At 40.0% G+C, this 20,414-nt stretch overlaps 1 protein-coding gene across 1 annotated transcript in view; it reads left to right on the top strand.

Annotated features, from left to right (window-relative positions):
* The window catches only part of SORCS3 (sortilin-related VPS10 domain containing receptor 3), an 839,716-nt gene that overhangs the window by 549,145 nt on the left and 270,157 nt on the right, over nt 1-20,414 (top strand). Inside the window, exon 5 of the mRNA XM_006879952.1 lies at nt 4,917-4,990. Coding sequence (XP_006880014.1) covers nt 4,917-4,990 — 74 coding nt within the window. The remainder of the gene's footprint in view (nt 1-4,916; nt 4,991-20,414) is intronic.

Raw genomic sequence — 20,414 nt, 5'->3', positions numbered from 1 at the left:
TTTTTATTAGCAAAAGAACAAAAGCTGTTCTTGAATAAACATCCCTTTTCACATAAAAAAAAAAGCTACTCCTCAAACCAAGCCCAAGACCTTGACCAAATAGACATCTTTGTCTCTTTTGTCACTTCAATGCAATAAAATTCTCTCCTGTCCACAGCAGAACTATATCTCTAAAGGCCTTGCTCAGGACTGGTTACTCCAGAAAGTTTGATCATAGTATTTGCGCCCTTATGAGTCTCCCCAGCTATTGAATTCTGCAACTCTCAGCCTCTGTGTCCGTTTTCCCTTTGACAAGGGTATACCAGCTATAAATTTGAGAGACAGGGATGATTTGCTCTTTTTATTCTTTTTATTTTCCAAAGAATCTTGAATTGGTTCTGTGTTCTGGCCTTATTTATTGGTGTAGATGTCGCATTATTATGATGGGGTGATTGGAAACAGTGCCTCCTTTTCCTGTGTGCACAGTTGGGTCCATATAATATTTAATACTTAGAATGAGAATCCAGTTTGGGTAACTACTGTGATAGTTGGTATGAACAGACCTGAATTTCCATCTTGCTTTCCCACATAGTTGCTAGGCAAGTCTGTCACTTGACAGTACCAAGCATCAGTGTCCTCATCTGTAAAACTGGGAATACTAATGTGTTGAGGCTTAGTACTAATATACTATATTGATATGATATGATATTAGTAATAATAGTACTAATGTCCTATTGAAAAGATCAAAAGAGATCAAAATATGTGTAAATATGTGTTAGATAGGTAGCTTAGATGGATGGCTGGATAGATAGATAGATAGATAATAAACATCATTTTTTTTTCGTTGTTGTGTAGAGTCAGAACCGACCCACAGCTTGACCCTCTAGAGGGTTTTCAGAGGCAGTTAATCTCACGGGAGGATCTTGCCCAAGTGGCCTCAAACTGTATGCCTTCAGGATTTCAGTGCAGTTTCTTGCCACTAGGCCACTAGAGCTCCCTAAGAAACTTAATTACTAGATGAAAAATACTTATATATACTTTATGATAACATCAGTCAATAAATATTTACTGAATTAAATTGAAGTGGACCAATGCCTTTCCATGTCCCTTCAGGCTTTTTTCAGATCATCAGAAATTCACACGTTAGACTACAGCAGTAAGAGATGGCAAAATTATCTGAGTATGGTATGTTGGAGCACATATCCCTATAGGTGAGAAGCTACTAGCTGTGTGAAGATAGAAAACTACTTTACCTGGAACCATTTCTGTAAACTTGAGGACAGCGTTCTTCAAGCCTCCTCACCTTCCTAACAGGTAGAGATTAGCAGGGAAAAAACCACACAGAAAACACAATGGAATTCCCATGATAACTTGGGAATCATTACTCACCAGAAAGGAGTCATGGAATGAAGGGAGGAATACAAAGGAGGCATGGGAATCATAACTCAACACATGCACCCAGAATCAGAAAATGCAAATCCTAGTTCATTTGACTAAAACATAACTTCATCAAGATTGAGTTTCACGAGATTTGCCTGTGTACCTCTTAACTCTTTGGTATTGTGTAACCACGAGTAAACAAAGATGAAGCGTAAGCCCCTGCCACCCGTATGACTCACAGTCTAAAGGGTTGGGGGAATGGCATAGAATCCAATAATTGCTTAGTGTAAACAGTCTTCTGGAGGCAGACAGTAAATACAGTGGTGGCTCCGCAATGGGAGTGAGTAATTCTGCTGCAGTGGTTCAGTTTATCCTTGAGAGCAGGGCTGAAGTGAGTAGAAACTTCCCTGCATCCTTCCTGGGATTTTTTTTAAGGCTCAAATGGGAAAAAAGCAACAAGGTGAAGGATGGAGATGAGATGTTATTATAATATAAAATTATATTTTGTTGTCAGGCCCTTTTTGAATTTTTTTAAATTTTATTTTATTATTTTTTGCATGTGTACCGTCAAATCACATTTGACTGGTACAGGAGGAGATTGCCCCTCCTTCTCCAGCAGAGCAACTGGTTGATTTGAACCATGTACCTCTGGGATTGCAGTGCAGCTTCTTGCCACTAGGTCACCAGAGCTCCCTTTATCAGGCACATTTACATATTGTATTTCCAGCAGTGGCTCCTCAGTTGGAAATACATTCAATAATCTGTCTTACAGAGGTGTTGGCCTGTTACTAAAGTGCATCAAAGGGGCCCCAGTCTACTTCCGTAGAATAAGTCCATATGGACTCTCACCCTGGTAGTCAGTCACTCAGGATTCTTCTTCTTCTTCCTCTTCCTCCTCCTCCTCCTTTTCCTCTTCCTCTTCTTCCCCCTCCTTCTTTCTTCTTCATTTTGCAAGTTCTAGAGCTTTTCAAGACTTTTTCATGTATCTTGAGTCACTATCCATCTTTTCCTGCTTTTTGCCATTGTTCATTTTTGAAATTGATATTTAGTGGTCATCTGATATGTGTTCTAGGAATAGAGACACGATGCAATAATGCAGAAAAGCCTAAAAGACTTGATGGAGTCTTAACCATGTGCTTCCCCTAATAAGTGCTCTGTGGGAGTAGGTTATGAATGCAGTGAGTTGAAAAGGAAGAATGATGAGTGACTGAAGTGGTAAGAAAAGGTTTTGTCAGGAAGCCACTCTCGTGCAGGCCAAACACAGACGGGTAGATTTTGGGTCAGGGTAAGAGTAGGGCTATTTCTGACTTGCACATCGCCGACAGTCAGCCCTGGAGGTAAGATGGTTAAAGGTGTTTGGGCTGCTGACCTAAAGGTTGGTTGTCGGAATCCACCAGCTCCTCTGCAGAAGAAAGATGGTTCAGTAGACTTTCAGCCTTGGAAAACCTGTGGGACACACTTCTGCTCTATCCTGTAGCACCCTTTTGTATTGGAATAAACTCAAAAGCAGCAGCTTCTGCTTTAGTTTTTAACGTTGTTTATGGATCCTTGCTTTCTAGCAAAGACACAAACAGCTAAACTGTTGTCTTATGTCAACTCTGATTCCTGGGGACCATGTGTGTATCAGAGCACAGGTGTTTTCTGTGGGGTTTCCAGTGGCTGATTTCTCAGGCCTCTCTTCTGAGCAGCCTCTGGGTGTACTTGAACCGCTGGCCTTTCAGTTAGTAGTGGGGCATATTTTCTATTTGCGTCATCCAAAACCAAAGGGCTGTAAATGGTGTCTTGGTGACATTGGAAGGTTCCTTCAATTAAGATTCTCTATGTGAGAAACAAGAGATAAAACTGAAACGAAAACAATAATTTGTACTTAATATTGACTTAAATATCAGCTGATTAGTGTGATCTTTTATACATACACAAAGGAGCCCTGATGGGGTAAATCATAGCATAGCAGGGTGCTAACTGAAAGGTTGGCAGTTTGAATCTACTTCCTGCTCCAAGGGAGAAAGATGGGCAGTGTCTTTGTATGAAGACTGTTTTAGAAGCCAGTGGAGGGTGGCAGTGAGTGAAAACAATTCAATGGCAATGAGTTTGGAATGTATGTATGAGGGAGAGGGAGAGGGAGAAGGAGAGGGAGAGAAGGAGGGGAAGGAAGGGAGGAGAGAGAGAGAGAGAGAGAGAGAGAGAGAGAGAGTGTGTGTGTGTGTCTGTGTGTACATGATGTTGTTATTGTTGCCTGCGCCATTCTGTCCTGTTGAAGATCTTCTTTTTCATTGATTGTCCATGAAATACAATTTCCTTCTCCAAAGACTGGTCATTCTTGATAACATGTTCGATGTACATGAGATAAAGTCTTGCCATTCTCACTTCTGAGGAGCGTTTTGGCTGGACTCGGTCTATGACGGATTTCATCCTTTTTCTGGCATTTTCTGGTATATTCCATATTCTTTGCCAACACTCTAATTCAGAGGCATCGATTCTTCCTGGTTCTTACCCAGTGTCAACTTTCACAAACATATTAATCCGTTCCCACTGAGTCAGTTCTGACCAAGAGCAACCCTCCATCAGAAGAAGACTTTCTCTTGCACCATCAGCTGGAGGACTTGAACCGCCAGCCATTTGATTAGTAATCTAGCGACACTGTGCACTGTTTATCAGGCTGTTGTGTTTGGGTTTTTTTAAGTGCTTGTGGCATCTTTGCTTTTTAACAGTTTAAAAAGGTCTTTTGACCTTTCCTAAGTTTTTGGCCTTTTCTAAAAGCATGCAGTCTGCCTCTTTTCATAGTTTTAGGAACGCCTTTGTATAAGAGTTGTTCAAAGAGTAATTTTAAAATTGTGTTTAATTTTTTAAAATACAGCTATGGAATGAATGTAACTTGAAGAACAAAGAAGAAATAATTTTACTCAAGGCTTTATCCCCAAAGGAAAGCATCCATCCACATCAGATGCTTTAAAATATTAGTTGAAAAAAAAAGTAGTTGATTGGATATTAAGCACCTGTTTGTTTCTGAGGGGCCCTTATAATGCCTTCAGTATTGGTCTGTTGACAGAAAGGTTGGTGTTTTAAATTCATCAGGTGTTCCACAAGAGAAAGATGGGCATTCTCCTTCAGTAAAGATCCATAGCATCAGAAGTCCCATGTGGGATCATTCTGATGCAGAGTCCCTTCAATGGCTCTGAGCTCTGGTGGTTTAATGGTAAGAAATTGTGCTGCCACCCTAATGCACCCAGTTCGAATCCACCAGCTGCTGCTCAGGAGAAAGAAAGATGGACAATCTCTTCCCCTGAGATTGACTGCCTGTGAAAACTTGCTTCATGGTTAGCTATGAGTTAGTTCCAACTTGATGGTACATAACAACAACTATAATTCAGTACTATAATGGCACTTTGATATGAACAGCACAGTGACATTCACACATTTTCAGTTTTCATCTGGAGAGAATGGATACCAATTTGTGTATCAGAAACTCGGGTGTGCAGAAATGGTTGGAATGGGGGGTGGGGAGTGATAGGCACATTCGTGGATGCTTATATATCTTTCACTTCGTTGCTTTGCAGCTCTACAGCTCCATGGATTTTGGAAGACGGTGGCAACTCATGCATGAACGGATCACACCCAACAGATTTTACTGGTAAGTCCCATCATCATACTAACCATGGCCTGGGATAAGGAGTCTTCGGAGACGGGAAGTCGTCAGTGGAAGATGGTTTCTTAGAATATACTAGTCCCTTGTTGTTCAAGTATGCTCAGTGGTCCAGCAGCATCTATGTTGCCTGGGAACTTATCAGAAACGCAGCATCTCAATCCCATCCTAGTGCTCCACAGATGATCCATGAGCACGTTAAAGTTTTAATAGTGCTGCGATAGAGAGCTCCAGGAGTATTTTGACTCTTGTTGTTATTAGATGCCACTGATTTGAGGACCACTCATAATGACCCTGTGAACAACATATCTGAACTTTGTCCTATTAATGTACTGTCACATACATGTACATGAAATATGCATGTCTGTGGGTATGTGTATTTCAAAAAAGCAATGTATCCTAAAATATACTGTGAAGAACAATAGCTGTACAAAACATTTCTCCTTTTAAAAATTTTCAAGTGGCAAATAAATTTAGGTAATGATGCTACAGCTTTACCCCTGTTGGAGAGTTAGATTGCATGTCTCTCTATAACCCTAGCGTGGTTTTGTAGAGAAGTCTGCTGACTGGGAGTCACTGAGCACCAAACGGATTTCACCACAGAGTCCTTCTCTCGTGTCTCCACTGACACATCCCTCAGAACTCTGCAGAGCCTCTTTGGAAAAACCTTTCACTAGAGTCAATACATGCTTCAAATGAGAAAGAAGCCCTTGCCCCTTCTCCGCAGATGATCTTATTTCTTGGTGTTCCTTTCTGCATGTTTGCTCTTTTAACCTTAGCTGTAACAAGCTTAGTGCAATTTTCCTTTTTACATTTCTCCACTCTAACTTGATAATCCTTCTTACCTTTATGTCTGGCTTTCATTTCAGTAGAGGGGGTGGGCCAAGGAGTAGAAATTAGGAAACACGTATACCAAAGGATTATGGTGTGTTGAATTGAAAAATCAAGAGAGAAGCAACAGTGTCTGACAGTACTACCTATTTTGTTACTCTTTTGAAAAATACCTTCGCTGAATTCTCTTATAGAGGTAAGGAGTATATATGTGTGTTGAGGGCACCCAGAGAGCTTTCTGTAATATCTTCATATGCAACAGCTTTACCTGGCTTCTTCATCTGCAAAGCTACACACAGAACTTAGCAATGGCAATTGCTTATGCACACTGTGAAAACCGACTGTGCCTTCCTGTACACAGTTCAGAGTAACAGAGAGAAAGAAAGGATTTGAAAGCATTCCCTCTATTCAATATCTGGAGTATCTCCAGTATTTCTGCTCTTTCCAACCCAGTTACTATGTTTGAACTTATTAAGATTTTTTTTTAAATCGACTACAGTGAAAAAAAGAAATCTTGTTCCTTTGATATTCTAGCTTTATAACTACAGCTTTTGCTCAGCTGAGATGTACCAATTTCTCAGTGTGCCATCACTCAGAAGGGGGTGGGTAAAAAAAGAAAAAAAAAAGACCCAGGAGGAAAAATAAAAAAATAGCTCCACTATTTCTGGAACCAACTCTTGAGATGGTCAGGCAGTCGGCCAACTAGGAAGTCAAGCTGAGGGAGGAGAGCGTAGTGGCCAGGATAAGCCCTGTCATCATTCTGAAGGAAATGAAATTACGGGGAGGAGGGGCGGTGTTTTCCCCTCTTTTGCAAAGAGCTAGAAGAGAATGTTCCAGCTGCTGTTCCCCCTCCCCCTTCCTTTGTGTAACGGAGAGAATAAATCCCCAGGCCCTGATAATTGTGCTTCTCTTTCCTCCCACTCGGTGCTTCTCTCATATATGCCCCCACGGGGAAATAGAAAAGTTAGTGCCCGTGCTGGCTTAACCAAGTAGTAGCTGAAGATTCCATTTTTGTAATTATCGCTTCTCCCTTTCTGATGGCTAATTGCTGTGATAATTCTTTTAGGTGTCATAGGAGTCATCGAGAAAGAGCTCATTTCACACAGACCTTTTTTTTCTCAATAGCAAACTCCAAAGCTATGCACAGCTCGAAACCACGTGTTCTGTTTACACTATGTAGGTTCTGAGAACCTATATTACAGATTAAGGGAAGAAACATGAGCTTGAAACGACACAGCGTACTCTTCTCTGGGGATGGCCAATGCTCTGTGGTTTCCTCATCTATATAAAAAAGAATATAGTATTGTTCTTGTCCATTGTATAAGGCTAGTGAAAGGACCAGATGTGGTCTCTTGGCCACTTGGCAAATGTAACTTCACTTCTCCATTTCGAATTTATAATTTGTGAGTTTTACATTCAGGCCTTTAATAAATGTGTTTGTGAGCAACTCTGAAGACCCTCGGCACAGGAATTATTTGTCATTTTGTGGGAGCACAAATGTGAGACTCGTTTATGGTGAGGCTGCTGTGCCCATGAGCCTCCGAACACAATAAAAAAAGTGTAATTTACTGCCAGACATCCACCTCACAACCTGACTTTATTGTTCTCTCTTCTTTGTTGACTCATAATTCTTATGAAGTGATAAAAAGGAAACAAAGCAGCAACAAGAATAACCCCCAAAAACTACTTCTTCGGGCAAGATGGTGCACGATGAGATAGCATTGAGAACAGTGAGGGATTCTGGGGACAACAGAGATGCTGAAAATAACGCATCAAAATGAAAGATGATATTAAAAAGCTGTTTTACTTGAAGTAGGTAGACAATTAGAATGAACCTGTGATCCAGAAGAACTATTGTTCAAATAATTAGTCTTTATAATTTGAAGCTTTTCAGATGTCCTTCACATACCGGCTTTCATCTTTCAGACCAAGTTCACTCTGTTGAAAGCAATAACCTCGAGGAGGAATATAATCAAAAGATGATGTCTAGTAAGGAGGACCAGTGGATCGGACACATGCCTCCTATTTGCCCCGTCTTCCGGGCTGATTATTGTAATTGTGGAAGTGCATTGGGGAATGTAAAAGGCTATCATTGTTACCTGTTTCTTCAATCATACTCTGTAGCAGCCCGTGAATTAGGAAGGACACGGAGAGAATCCCAATTATCATCAATCATAAAAGCTTACTTCCAAGACAAAAATTATTTTTCAGAATTCCAGATGTTCCATCCCATCAAGAGATGTCTTTTAAGAATCTTACCTTCAAAGTGACTCAATCATGAAATGTATGTCCAAAGTCCAAAATGCTTTATTTAAAAAATATATGGCCTTTTCTCTCTCTTTTTTTTTTAAAGCCCTGGTTACCAAGAAGATCACCAGATCCACCTGATTCCCCTCATTTATCACTCTGACTGATTCAGCTGTTACATTTTCAGAAAAAGGACAGAGTGGAATGTATATCCTAACATATTCTTTCCATTTTCCTTAGATTCCACTTGGAGAAGACTGTCAGGAGGCAGGATTTTTATTTTTCCCTTCTTTTTTTTTTTTTAAATACAGTCATACTGAGCTGCAAATGAATGGTCGTCCCACCCTTCCCTGGGGAGCTGTTTAACAGGCAGAAACATCCGCAGTGGGAAGATTGTTTTTTCTGCACATCCAGTGTGAATACTTATGGTTCACAGCTTTGCCTCTGTGGCCTCTCACCCTCCCTAGGTGTTCATCCTCTTTGAACATCCCCTAAATGAGGTCGCAGCCAGTCTAGGCTTCTCTGAGTTCTTGATATTATTGGGCTATCCTTTATGTGCTTCATCTGTCCACAGCATTGGCTTGTATCGTATGAAAATAGAGAGAATGTCTCCAACGTGCCTTCTTTTCTAACTTGGCCCTTTTTTATTCTCCTTAATTATTCTGTCTCCTGAAAGACCAGTGTCCTTTGTTTTTCTTCCTTGACATCACTGTAGAGAGTGGTGCATGGCATCTAACCCTTTTCAAAAGTCTGTGGGACATACCTTGGAGCTCTAGTGGCTTAGTGTTAAAGAGCTCCACTGCCAACCTAAAGGCATGCAGTTCGAATCGACCAGGTGATCAAGAGGAGAAAGATGGGTAATTTCCTCCTGTGTGAGTTCTAGCCTTTGAGGATCGGCTGTGATTTGATTCTGACTTGGCTGCCCAGAACAACAGTGAAATATAACCAGAGTTGGTCCTAAGAGGTAAAAATCTTTTAAGAAGTTAGCTTTAGACCTGATAACTTTAAGGAGTCCACAGAGATGTCCTTTTGAGACTTCACTATGGAGCTATTGTGATACTTAGCTGAATATTGAAGAGTATATGATGAGAAGTGACTAAAGGGTTCCAGGTCTCTATTGTGTTTTGCTTAAGGTCAGCCTATGTAGAATATTTATCTACTAATGGTTGTGGCATCAGCTGAGCTTTCAGACAGATAAAGGTGCAAAAGTAGGAAGAATATAAAAATAATGTCCTTCTTGGTGTGTATAGACAGAAGGGGTGAAAAACCACCAAAACCATTAAAGGAGAAAAGATGAGATAGAAAAAAATAGTAAACCCCACTCATTGTAGTCTTCTCTTTGCAATATTTTATGATTTTTATTTTACCCGATTTCTTTTTTATATGCATTTAGTCTTTGATACAGAGCCTAAACATGTTACATGTATATTTGAATAATTTGCTTTTCCCTCTTAATATCCTATTATAATAATTTTATGTCGCTATAAATATGTATAACCATATTTTTATATGCAACACTTTGTTGTGTAGAGATAATCCTTTATTAATCTGCTTTATTGTTATTAGACGTTTAAACTTTTCATATTTTTCATTATTATAAATGGTGGTTTCGTTTATATGTTATGCATGGTACGATATCTAGGATTGTTTTCTTGGACCAGTGTCTTAGGTAGTCTAAATAGAAACTTTATTGCGTTTTTATTTCCCAGACTAAGCCTCTTGTCATATTTAAACAACATAAGCCGTATTCAACACCCGACTTGAGAGTAATGCAGTTTTTTATGGCACATTTTCTTGATAGGTGTTGCAAAGAGGGCTTACACCACACAAAGGAAGTCTTTCTGAAGCTCCTCTGTTCTTATCTGTTCCTCTAAGGCCGTATCATCAGGGTAGTAATATTATCACCTTTTCCTTTTATTTTTATGAGCTCTAAAACTATTCTCAATCACACAGTTTTCCTTTGCACTACCCATCCCCTTCCAGAGAGGCTCTCACTCCAACACCCTGCTCCCAAAATAAATCTACTCCCCACTTACAATCTTTCTCATTGTCTAATATGTTGCTACTACAACAACAGTAAAATATCTATTAAAGCACTTTAAAGCAAGGTAAGGACCCATGCATTTTTTTTAAATTGTGATTTTAACAGAAGTTTACACAAAAGTTGGATTTTCATTCATTCATTCATTGTTGCATATTTAGGACCCATGCATTTTGAATAAGCGATTACCTGTCTTGAAAGCAGGAGTGGCATCCACTTCCTAAGTAACATGTCTCCAGAAACTCTATGAACTTTGATAAATATGTTGATAGTTATAGAGGGGCTTCAGGCCTTTTGTTCATAGGGTCGCTATGAGTCATGCTCCACTTGAAGGCAGTCGTCAACAACAACAAAAGAGCTCAAAGATCTCACCCTCTACCAATCACACCACTCTTTTAATGACATTTTCTAAAAGGCTCAAACACTGGTGGGCTCTAAGGTCATTACCCCACATGCACTCCTGAATGTCTAGAGGCCCAACCAAATCCCAGATCGCAGGAGTCTCCGAAAAGGCAGATAGAGCTCACAACAGCCATTCTTCCTTAGACCCAGAGATCCACCAATTACACTCTTGGGGACTCTTAGACGAGAGGGTGGTTTCCCCAGCTGGTGGTTGATTTCCATGAAGAGCAAGAACTCTGAGTTGATCAGTATAGGCTGTGCCACTTTCTGGCTACAAATCCTGACTCTGCCTAGGTTTCAAAAGATACAAACTGACCTGCCCACCAAAATAGAGAAGTTCCTACTTGAGGACAAATGATCCAGGGAAGATGTCTGCATCTGGAGTGAGCAGCCCCCCATATGGCAGCCCTCAAAATGATTCTCTGAGCTTTAGAAATGTAGGGTCACTGAAAACATCAGAGGTCCCCATCATTTCCTGTGATAGCAGTTTTCATGTAACACCTGAATCTTTGTAACCTAATCATGTCATTAAGCGAGGACTAAGTGTATAGCTTTTCTTGTTTTTGTTGTTGTTATTTGTGGTCGAGTCGCCTGCAACTCATAGTGACACTGTGAAGCCTACAACAGCTTTGAAGCTTGCCCTGTCCCGAGCCAGTTGCTCTGACTATGACACACCTAACCCCATCACACTACTTACTGTATCAATTAATCTCATCTAGGATCTTCCTATCTTATGCTGTCCCTCCATCCTTCCAAGCATGTTGTCCTTCTCCAAGGACTGGTCTCTCCTGGTCACATGCCCTAAGTATGTGAGATGGAACTTCAAAATCCTAACTTTCAAGGAGACACTTGGTTTCACTTTCTCCAAGACAGGCCTATTTGTTTTCTTGGCAATCCATGATATATTCAAGACTCTTCTCCAGCATCACGACTCAAAGGCATCAACTCTTTTTCTGTCATCCTTAGTCATTGTTCAGCTCTCTGATGCATAGCAAGTAATTGTGAAGAACCATGGCCTAGATCAGGTGCACCTTAGTCTCTAGACTGACATCTTTGCACTTAAGTACTCTGGAGAGGTCCCTGACAGCAGAATTTCCTAATCTAATTTGTCTTTTGATTTCCTGATTGCTGGTTCCAAGAGTGTTGATTGTGGATCCAAGCAATCTGAAACTGTTTACAATCTCAATCTCTTTTTCATTTATTATGGTGCTGCCAATTAGCCCAGTGATGAGAATCTTTGTTTTCTCGATGTTGAGCTCTAATCCATATTGAAGACTGCAGTCCTTGACTTTTCTGCAGAGAAAGTCCTCCTCATATGTCCTGTTTCTTTTAGAACGTAGGCTGTATCAGTACTGTTGCCCTGAACTGTTTTCACTCATTCCTATCAACCCCAGGTTTTGTGGGTGTTGTTTACTGTTTGAATCCACCCTTACAGAAGGGAAGTAGGATCATATCCTAATAATCTTGGTCACTTCATGCTCAGAGTCTATGGAGTTTGATAATTGAGTAACAGATCTCAGATACTTCTCATCAACCTGAATGAGATTCACTTAGTTTAATGGAAAAGCTTATGTTCTTATTTTAGGGTTCTATTTTTATGATGCAATTACTGTTAGAGAATACTGGGTATATGGATGAATCACAAGTACACCTGCCCATTGATAGACGTTCTGACTTAAATCAGAAAAGCTCCATGTACCTGGATCTAAACTGGCAGAGAACAGCCTTATTGAAACTGTATGTGTGGAGGATGTAGGCCATCAGCTCAGGCCATTAGAGTGGAGTATAATTACTTTGTGATGATTTGACAAGTGTGAGCCTTCCTAGTCCTCTTACCTCAAATTAAGCTCTACAGATCTCACCTGTCTTGGTTGGTAGACTTCGTTTTGCTTGGAACATGAGCTCCTTCTATTCAACCAGGGACTCATTTAGACCCTGTAAGAAAGCACCAATGTGGAGTCATCCCTAGGCTACTAATGCATTATCCATGACAGAGACAGAGTTACAGAACAGACAGAATGACTGGAGATTGCTTCCTGGAAAATCAAGATCTTTTCAAACAAAGTTAACATTTTGGGCTGAATTTTTGAAGCTGCCTTTAAAAGCGCATCTACCATTTTGCAAACACAGTCATTTGCAATCTCAAGTAATGGGATTTAGGCATCGACCTGTTATAAGGGATCAGATTTAGAGGCCCTTTGCAAACCAGGGTATGCCACAAATAATATTTAATTCAGCTCGCCCTTACATTTTTAAAATGGTGCAGCAATTTAAAAATACATTACATTCAAAGTAATACATGCAAGGTCAGGAGGGGAAATGTGAAAGCTCAGCTTGTGAGCAGAAGTGGGTTTCTACTTTGCCGGTGGGAGCTCCCCATGCTGTCCATCTGGTTGCATCTTAGCTTGGGAAGAGCTGTCTTGATGCTAAGAGCAAAATACAGTGTCCAGAAGTGACACCTGATAGTGGTTTATATGCAGGAAGACGGAATGCTAGTGCTCACCTCTTTGGCTTAAACCAAGATGAGCGGGACTCATGAGAGAATCTATCAGTTACCCTCTTAGGTACTCAAGACATCTATATGCAGGAACCAGACACATGTCCACTAAGGTTTGTTGGAACACTGTCTCCAGTGGCCAGAAGTAGCCAGCATGCTTGTCTGGCAGCGGATGGCAGGACAAGTGAAATGTGGTACATGCATCCAACAAAATAATACTACATTCTGGTTCATGTTACAACATGGGTGCCTCTCAGAAGCCGTATGCTCAGTGAAATAAGGCAGTCACAAAAGGACAGCGATTGTATGACCTCATTTGTCGTTGTGTACCGTAGAGTTTGAACTGACCCGTAGCTGACCCTCTGGGGAGTTCTCAGAGGCAGTTAATGGCACGGGAGGAGATTGCCCAGCCTTCTTTCACAGAGCAGCTGGTAGATTCAAACCACGTGCCTTCAGGATTGCAGTGCAGCTTCTTGCCACTAGGCTACTAGTGTATGACCTCATATATGAAATAATAAATACAGAAAGACTAAACTTTTATTAGAGGTGAGCGGGGTTAGGACCACTGGTTTTTTAAGAAATGAATGTGATGATAGAAAATTGAGTCATTAAATTATGAGTGGTCGTTGCATAATATGATGAATGTAATTGATATCACTTAGTTTGTACACCTGAAAAAGACAAAATATTGGATTGGAAAATGGTGTATGTGTGTGTTTGTAAATAAACTATAACAATATAAAATCCAGGGGAGCTCTGGTGGCCTAGTGGCAAGGAGCTGCAACTACAATCCCAGAGGCGCACAGTTCGAATCCATCAGATGCTTTACCGGGGAAGGAGGGACAGTCTCCTCCTGTACCAGTCAGATCTGATTTGACGGTACACACACACAGAAATAATAACATTAAAAAAAAACAATAATTCCCTAATAAGGGAATTATCCTTAGTACATGTGAGTTCTATGGGCATATAGAGACTTAACGCAGCTATTCTTGAATGACTGATTTACTGTGGAAAAAAAGAACTCATATTTGACCCTGCCTTGGAAAATCGGAAAAGGTTTATGGGTATGAAGGAGTTCAAACTCGTCACAACTACTCACTTAGGGAAGCACTGGTAGCCTAGTGGGTCAGGAGTTGCACTGCTAACACAAAGGCAAGCAATTCAAATCCACCAGCCGCTCACCCTGCAGATTAATGGGCAGTCTCCTCCCATTCAATTTATGTTCTCTGAAGACCTGCTAGAGGGTCAGCTATGGGTCATTTCTGACTTGGCAGCGATGAGGAGGCTAGTTAGTTACTCACATAATATAAAATGTGCTGGTGGCATAGTGCATTTCATGTTTTGCCTCTAGCTACAGGGTCAGAAGGTCAAATCCACTGGTTGCTTCCCAGAAGAATGATGGTCTCTTCTCATAAAGATGTGCTGCTTCAGCAACTGATGGAGGGTTTCTGTAAGTTGAAATCAACAGCAAAGGCTTTGGATTTTTGTGGAGAGTCTCTTATGTAACACAGTGTTGGAAAATGTACGTGGAAATAGCTTCCCCCTTTTCCCTAGCTTTCTGGACAATGGCTCTGGAATTAGAGATACAAGGCTACCAAATGCTTGTTCCACCCAGTGATTTTAAGACCGCATGAGACATCTTCACTCTCTTCTGAGACAGTCAAATCCCAGGGTCATTGGCTTGGAGAGAAGTACACTGTTCTCCCTGTGGGCCCATTACTGCTCTGTGGAAATCCCAGGGTGGTGTCGTGAGCTCCCTCAGCTGCAAAGGAAAACATCGGCAATTGAAGTCCACCTGCAGGCACTCAGAAGAAGGCCCTGCTAAAGGCCTTCTTAAAAATCAGTCATTTTTTTAAAACCCCGTGGAGCACCATTCCTATGCAGGAGGTGCGTGAAGTTGACATGAGTCAGGATCAATTCAGCTGTAACCAGTACTCAGTGACGGTGAGGAGTAGGAGCTCGCAGTTTGCCTGGAACCTGGATTGTTTATTCAGTGTACCCTTGTTATATGAAAAGGTGGAGAGAGCTGAATACTTTGAGGATAATGAATTGCTCAGCAGCCCCAGGCCTAGGGCTGTGAGAATTTGAGGGCCAGAGAAAAAGCGAGGAGGACGAGGGGAGGATTAAGCTGAGCAGTCCAGTCCAAAGAGGAATCTGAGTGGAAGGCTTAGAGGCTTTTAGAAATGCACATAGAAATGCAGTTCTCCTTTGCCCTAGCTTTGAGGAAAGTGGCTCTGGAATTAGAGATGCAGTTCCGATCCCAGGATGCAGCAGAAGGAGTACTCCTTCTCCCTGCTGTGGTATTTGAGAATGCTCCACTCCTGCTGGGCTGAGGAGAGCTTGGAAGAGAATGCAAACTTTCTAGCAAACCTGCTCTGAGAAGCATCCTGGAGCTTGGTTTTTGGAAGAAGGTGGAAAAAGCAATGCCAGAACAACAGAAATGCATTTCAAAATACATAGAAACTAACCTTTCCCCCCCTCTGATTACCGACATGCCTATTACAGACATTTAAAGAAGGGCAAGAAAATAGTTACCTGTAATTTCACTGCACAGAAAATACTACTTTAAAAAATTAAGTACTTTCTTCATGGTCTTTTCCTCCATATTATTATACATTATAATTTAAATGTACATGTAAGGTCTCCTACAATGCAGATCACGCTGCTTATAAAATTTCTTACAAAAAAAAAAACAGATTTGAAAATTTTTTGTGCCATACTGTATTTTCTATGCATTGTTTAAAACTTGAATTGTATCCCAGTTTGTGGATATGTATAGTAATTTCATTATACTATACCTTGAAACTTTCACCATTAAGAAAGGCAGTGTGGTTTGTTTGCAAAAGCTCTGTATTATTTGTCCAAAATATTACTCATATTTTCAGGATAGACTACCTGGATAATATGTATAAATATTATACCAAATTATTCTCCAGAAAGTTTTTTATCAGCTTCCACTCCACATAGTAAAATACCACTTCACTACACCTCATAAAAATGTAATTTTAAAAAGTAATCTAATTTAATATGCAAAAAATGGATTTCCATGGTTTTAATTTGCATTTCTTATCACACCAGTGAGTTTAGACATGTTTTCTCATATTTATTAGCCATTGTGTTTCTTTTATGTGACCATCTGTTTTTGTTCCTTTTTCTATTTTAGATTCTTTATATGGCTTCTCCTCTATGTTTCAATATTGCTTTATTGTTTTAACTTTAAAATATTTTATGCCATTGTATCTTTTCCTAGTTGAATGTCTTCCATTACTTTATGTTTAGATAATGCCTTAAACATCTATTTCAGGTCAACAGTAACTGAAGTTTTATTATTTTATTGCTGCTTTATTAATGTATATAATATATTCTATGATATATATGCCACATAAACACAATGAGAATTCTCTTACATTATTAATTATGTTTCAGAAACCTATAATGTTGTTACCTGTTTCATTCCATGACCATTTCATAATTTATTCATTAAATATTTAGTCGTAGTATTAGTACCAGTATTCATGCTCTTTTTATAGAATTTCTATTTTTCAGTTGACAGAAAATACAACAAACATCTTGCTTCTTAATTCTGTGCCCATGTTTATGATTATTTCTTTTATAGTTTCATTCTGGGGATTGAAAAAATGAGACATTTCACAACTTACCATTTTCAAAATTGGTCAATCCTCTGAGTCTTGTGCCCCGCCCTAAACACGGTATTTGATTAATGTTTACAACCAAAATTGTGTCAAGCAAGGCAAACCTTCTCCTTCTGCAGAACATTACCAAAGAACGCCATTCTTAAAAATGGCTTTTACTATCAGTTTATTAATCCAGGACATTTTTTTTTCATGTTCCAAAGTCTTTCCTCATCTAAATAAATTATTTACTTAGTAAAATTGTAGCAAACATACATTTGTGGAAATCCGTATCTTTGAAATTTCCATTTTTCTTCTTTAACAGTTTTCTTAACCATCTCTCCATTTATTTGACTAATTTATGTGTGCTTTTAGGAAGTTGTATGTTGTTGCCTGAGATCATCCAAAATAAGTTAGGTGAACCCTCACTATCCTCACAGGGCATATTGTGGCTGTAATTCTTCCAAGACAGATTTGTCAGTTCTCTTGGAAGCCCACGGTGTTTTCAACATGCTTCATCAACGCCAACACCCAGGGGTATCAGTTCTTCTTCAATCTTCCTTATTCATTGTCTAGTTTTCACATGTATAAGGTTATTGAAAATACCATGGCTTGAGTTACGCATATCTTACTCCTCAAAGTGCCGTCTCTACTTTACTGAGGGCTTTGGCAGTATATTTATCTATCTATAGTATATTTATACTATATTTATGTGTAGTTTGATTCTTGACTGCTGCTTCCATTGGTTTTTATTGTGGATCCAATTAAATTGAAAGCAACACTTACTTCTCTGTGTCTCATGATACTGCTTAGCGGTGCAATTGTGAGGATTTTTGTTTTCTCTATGTTGATGTGTAATCCATACTGTAGTCTTTTATTTACTTTGGTCTGCTTGGTTTTCAGCAAGCAACGTTGTGTCGTCTGCATATCACAGGTTGTGAACTGATCTTCCTCTGATCCTGAAGCCATGTCATAGAGTCCTGTTTCTCAGATCATTTATTGAGTATATATATTGAATTGATATGGTAAAAGGATACAACCCCCACACTCACCTTTTAATTTAACTACGCAGTGATCCCTTGTTCTTTTAGAATGACCACTTCTTGGTCTCTATCGAGGTGTTGCCTGGGCACAGTTAAGTGAATCATCATTTTTTACAATGTCATTCATAATTTGAAAAGATCTGTATAGTCAGATCTTTTTCCATAATTAATAAGACATGTCTTTGGTGCGAATGACATCTTCCTAGTCAGAGCAGTTGGAACAAAGCTATGGTCAAGGTATGCTTGGAGAACAGTTCGTATACTGGATGTGAGAGAATTTCTCACTTGGCACTTATGACACTCCAGCCTGGTGGATTCTGGGCACTAGAGGTTGTTAGGTGTCCTGCAGCTCTGTGTACTTAATGCTCGCATCACCTCTTCAGCCGATAGAGCCAATGATGTCTTGAGACATGGCGAGATGCTCTCTGACTTGGCAGTACTGTCCCTCTTTGTCTCCATTAAAAATCACTGTGCTGGAAGAGAGGATATTGGTGGAGGGACAGTGAATTATAAAGCTAGAAATGTACTCGAGAGTGAATTGTGAAGGGGTTCCAGTGGCAGACAAGCCGTTTGGACTTGTCACACTGGGTAATGGACAACATTCATCTTTTGTGCAGAGCAATGCCTAGGTATTCATGTTTTATGAAGATTCATTCATATTTGGCACTTTCTTTAAGATGCTAGAGTGCATTTCCGTGATCTTCTCAAGTGTTTGCTCTGAAATTCCATTCTCTAATGAAAACTGGACCTGAAATTTTTAAAAATATTTGCTTAACATGTGCTTTTAATATCATTTGTTCTTGTTTACACATTAGTTGATAAAATAGCATTAAACATTCTTATTAAAGTTTATGATCCTCTTGAAACAACACTTTATTCTTTCTTCTTGTTGTTGTTGATTGCCTTCGCGTCGAGCATGGCCCATAGCGACCCTATTAATGAAAGGCCTGAATCCCCTCTACAACTATTAACATTTATGAAAGTTCAGAGAGTTTACAGAGGCATGTTATTTAGGAAGTGGATGCCACTCCTGCCTCCAAATCATTCTTTCTTAGACTCTACTAATTTTGATACGCATGTAAATAATTATTATACATGTACTCTCTGATATACATAAAAGTAAAAAATGTAAATCAGTTTTGTGCCCATTGTGTAAATCTTTATATTCATTTAAAGTGAAGCTAAACCGCTTTCAGTATGTGACTTACTGGTCATATTTCCCCCCCCCCACCTTCTTTGGGGTGAACAGAATATAGCACTGACTTTTTGCACTGTCAGCTGGAACTGCCACAATCCAAAGACCAGAAATACTAGATGGTATCCAGCTACTACTAGTACCTGTGGGGATCACAGAGGATCCTAGACAGAGTGAGAGAAAAAATGTGGAACAAAACTCAAAAGCATATAAAAATGAGCCGACAGTTTAGAACCCCAAGACTGTGGCCCCTACGCAGCCTTTGAGCCTAGGACTACACACCCCCGGGTGACTCAATATTGAGAGAAACAATAGATGGACCTATTTGGTGAACGGTAATACTAGACTCAGCCCCGGAGCATTCAACCATACAAGATCAAAATGACAACATTTACCGAGGTATAACACTCACCTGGTGGGAAGGGATAGGCTAGAAGGATAACTTGAAAAGAGAATCACAGAATGGAAGTGAAGAGAGTGCTGCTTTATAAAATTGCTGTTGTTGTTGTTAGGTGCCGTCGAGTGAAGCACGACTTATAGCGACTCTATGAACAACAGATCTGAACCCTGCCTGTTCTATCCTGTGCCATCCTCACACTTCCTGACACATGAGAGCCCCTTGCAGTAATCTCCATGTCAGTCCACCTGGTTGGAGATCATCTTCTCCTTCATTGCTGACCCTTCACCCTTCCCAGCATCATGTCCCTCTCCAGGGAATAGCCCCTCCTAGCAACATGCCCAAAGTATGTCATCATTCTTGCCTCTAAAGAGCACTTGTTTTGCACACTCTCCAAGATATATTTGTTTGTTTGGCCGTCCATGAGAGGTTCACTGTTTTTCTCCAACACCACAGCTCAAAGACATCAGTTCTTCTTCTCCCATCCTTATTCATCATTCAGTTATCAGCTGCATATCAAGTGATCGGAAAGACCATGGCCTCAGTCAGACGCACCTTAGTCCTCAGACTGACATCATTACTCCTCAGTTATTTGGAGATGTTAATGTCATGCAACTAAATGTGTATGGATTGGTGAATGGAAAGCCAGTTTGCTCTACAAATTTTGACTTATATCATTAAAATTTGAGAATGGGGGGAAATTTAAAAAATGAAAAGGAAAACATCATGCTGAATAATTTATGAAGAAAAAGATGAAATGGTAGTTTGAGAAGGGGCGTGAAGGGGTAACTGACCTAGTGATCCTCTGAAGGGCTCTTAGCAGCTCATGTGGGCCCTGAGAAACATCCCAACGGTTACTTGGAACCCAGAGATGCTTGTGTAATGATTAGCTCTCATGTCCTTGGCCCCATTTTTTGCTTTAGTCAGAGCCACGAGTTTCTTAATCAGTTTCATATGTTACACAGTTTCTTTGAAGACAAAAGATCATTCATTGAAGGAGCATATTTAAAAGATAAGAGAATCTGTGATCAGAAGAGACTCTGAAAATTGCACTGGAGCGCAGAGAAGCCAAAGCACAGGGAAGAATTCAAGATACTAAAGAGTTGAATAGAAGATTTCAAAAG

Source organism: Elephantulus edwardii, unplaced genomic scaffold (assembly GCF_000299155.1).
Source record: "Elephantulus edwardii isolate Elephantulus edwardi_28Jun2011 unplaced genomic scaffold, EleEdw1.0 scaffold00006, whole genome shotgun sequence".
Lineage (NCBI taxonomy): Eukaryota > Metazoa > Chordata > Mammalia > Macroscelidea > Macroscelididae > Elephantulus > Elephantulus edwardii.
The sequence above is the reverse complement of the archived record's forward strand: the minus strand, read 5'-3'. Positions and strand labels throughout refer to the sequence as shown.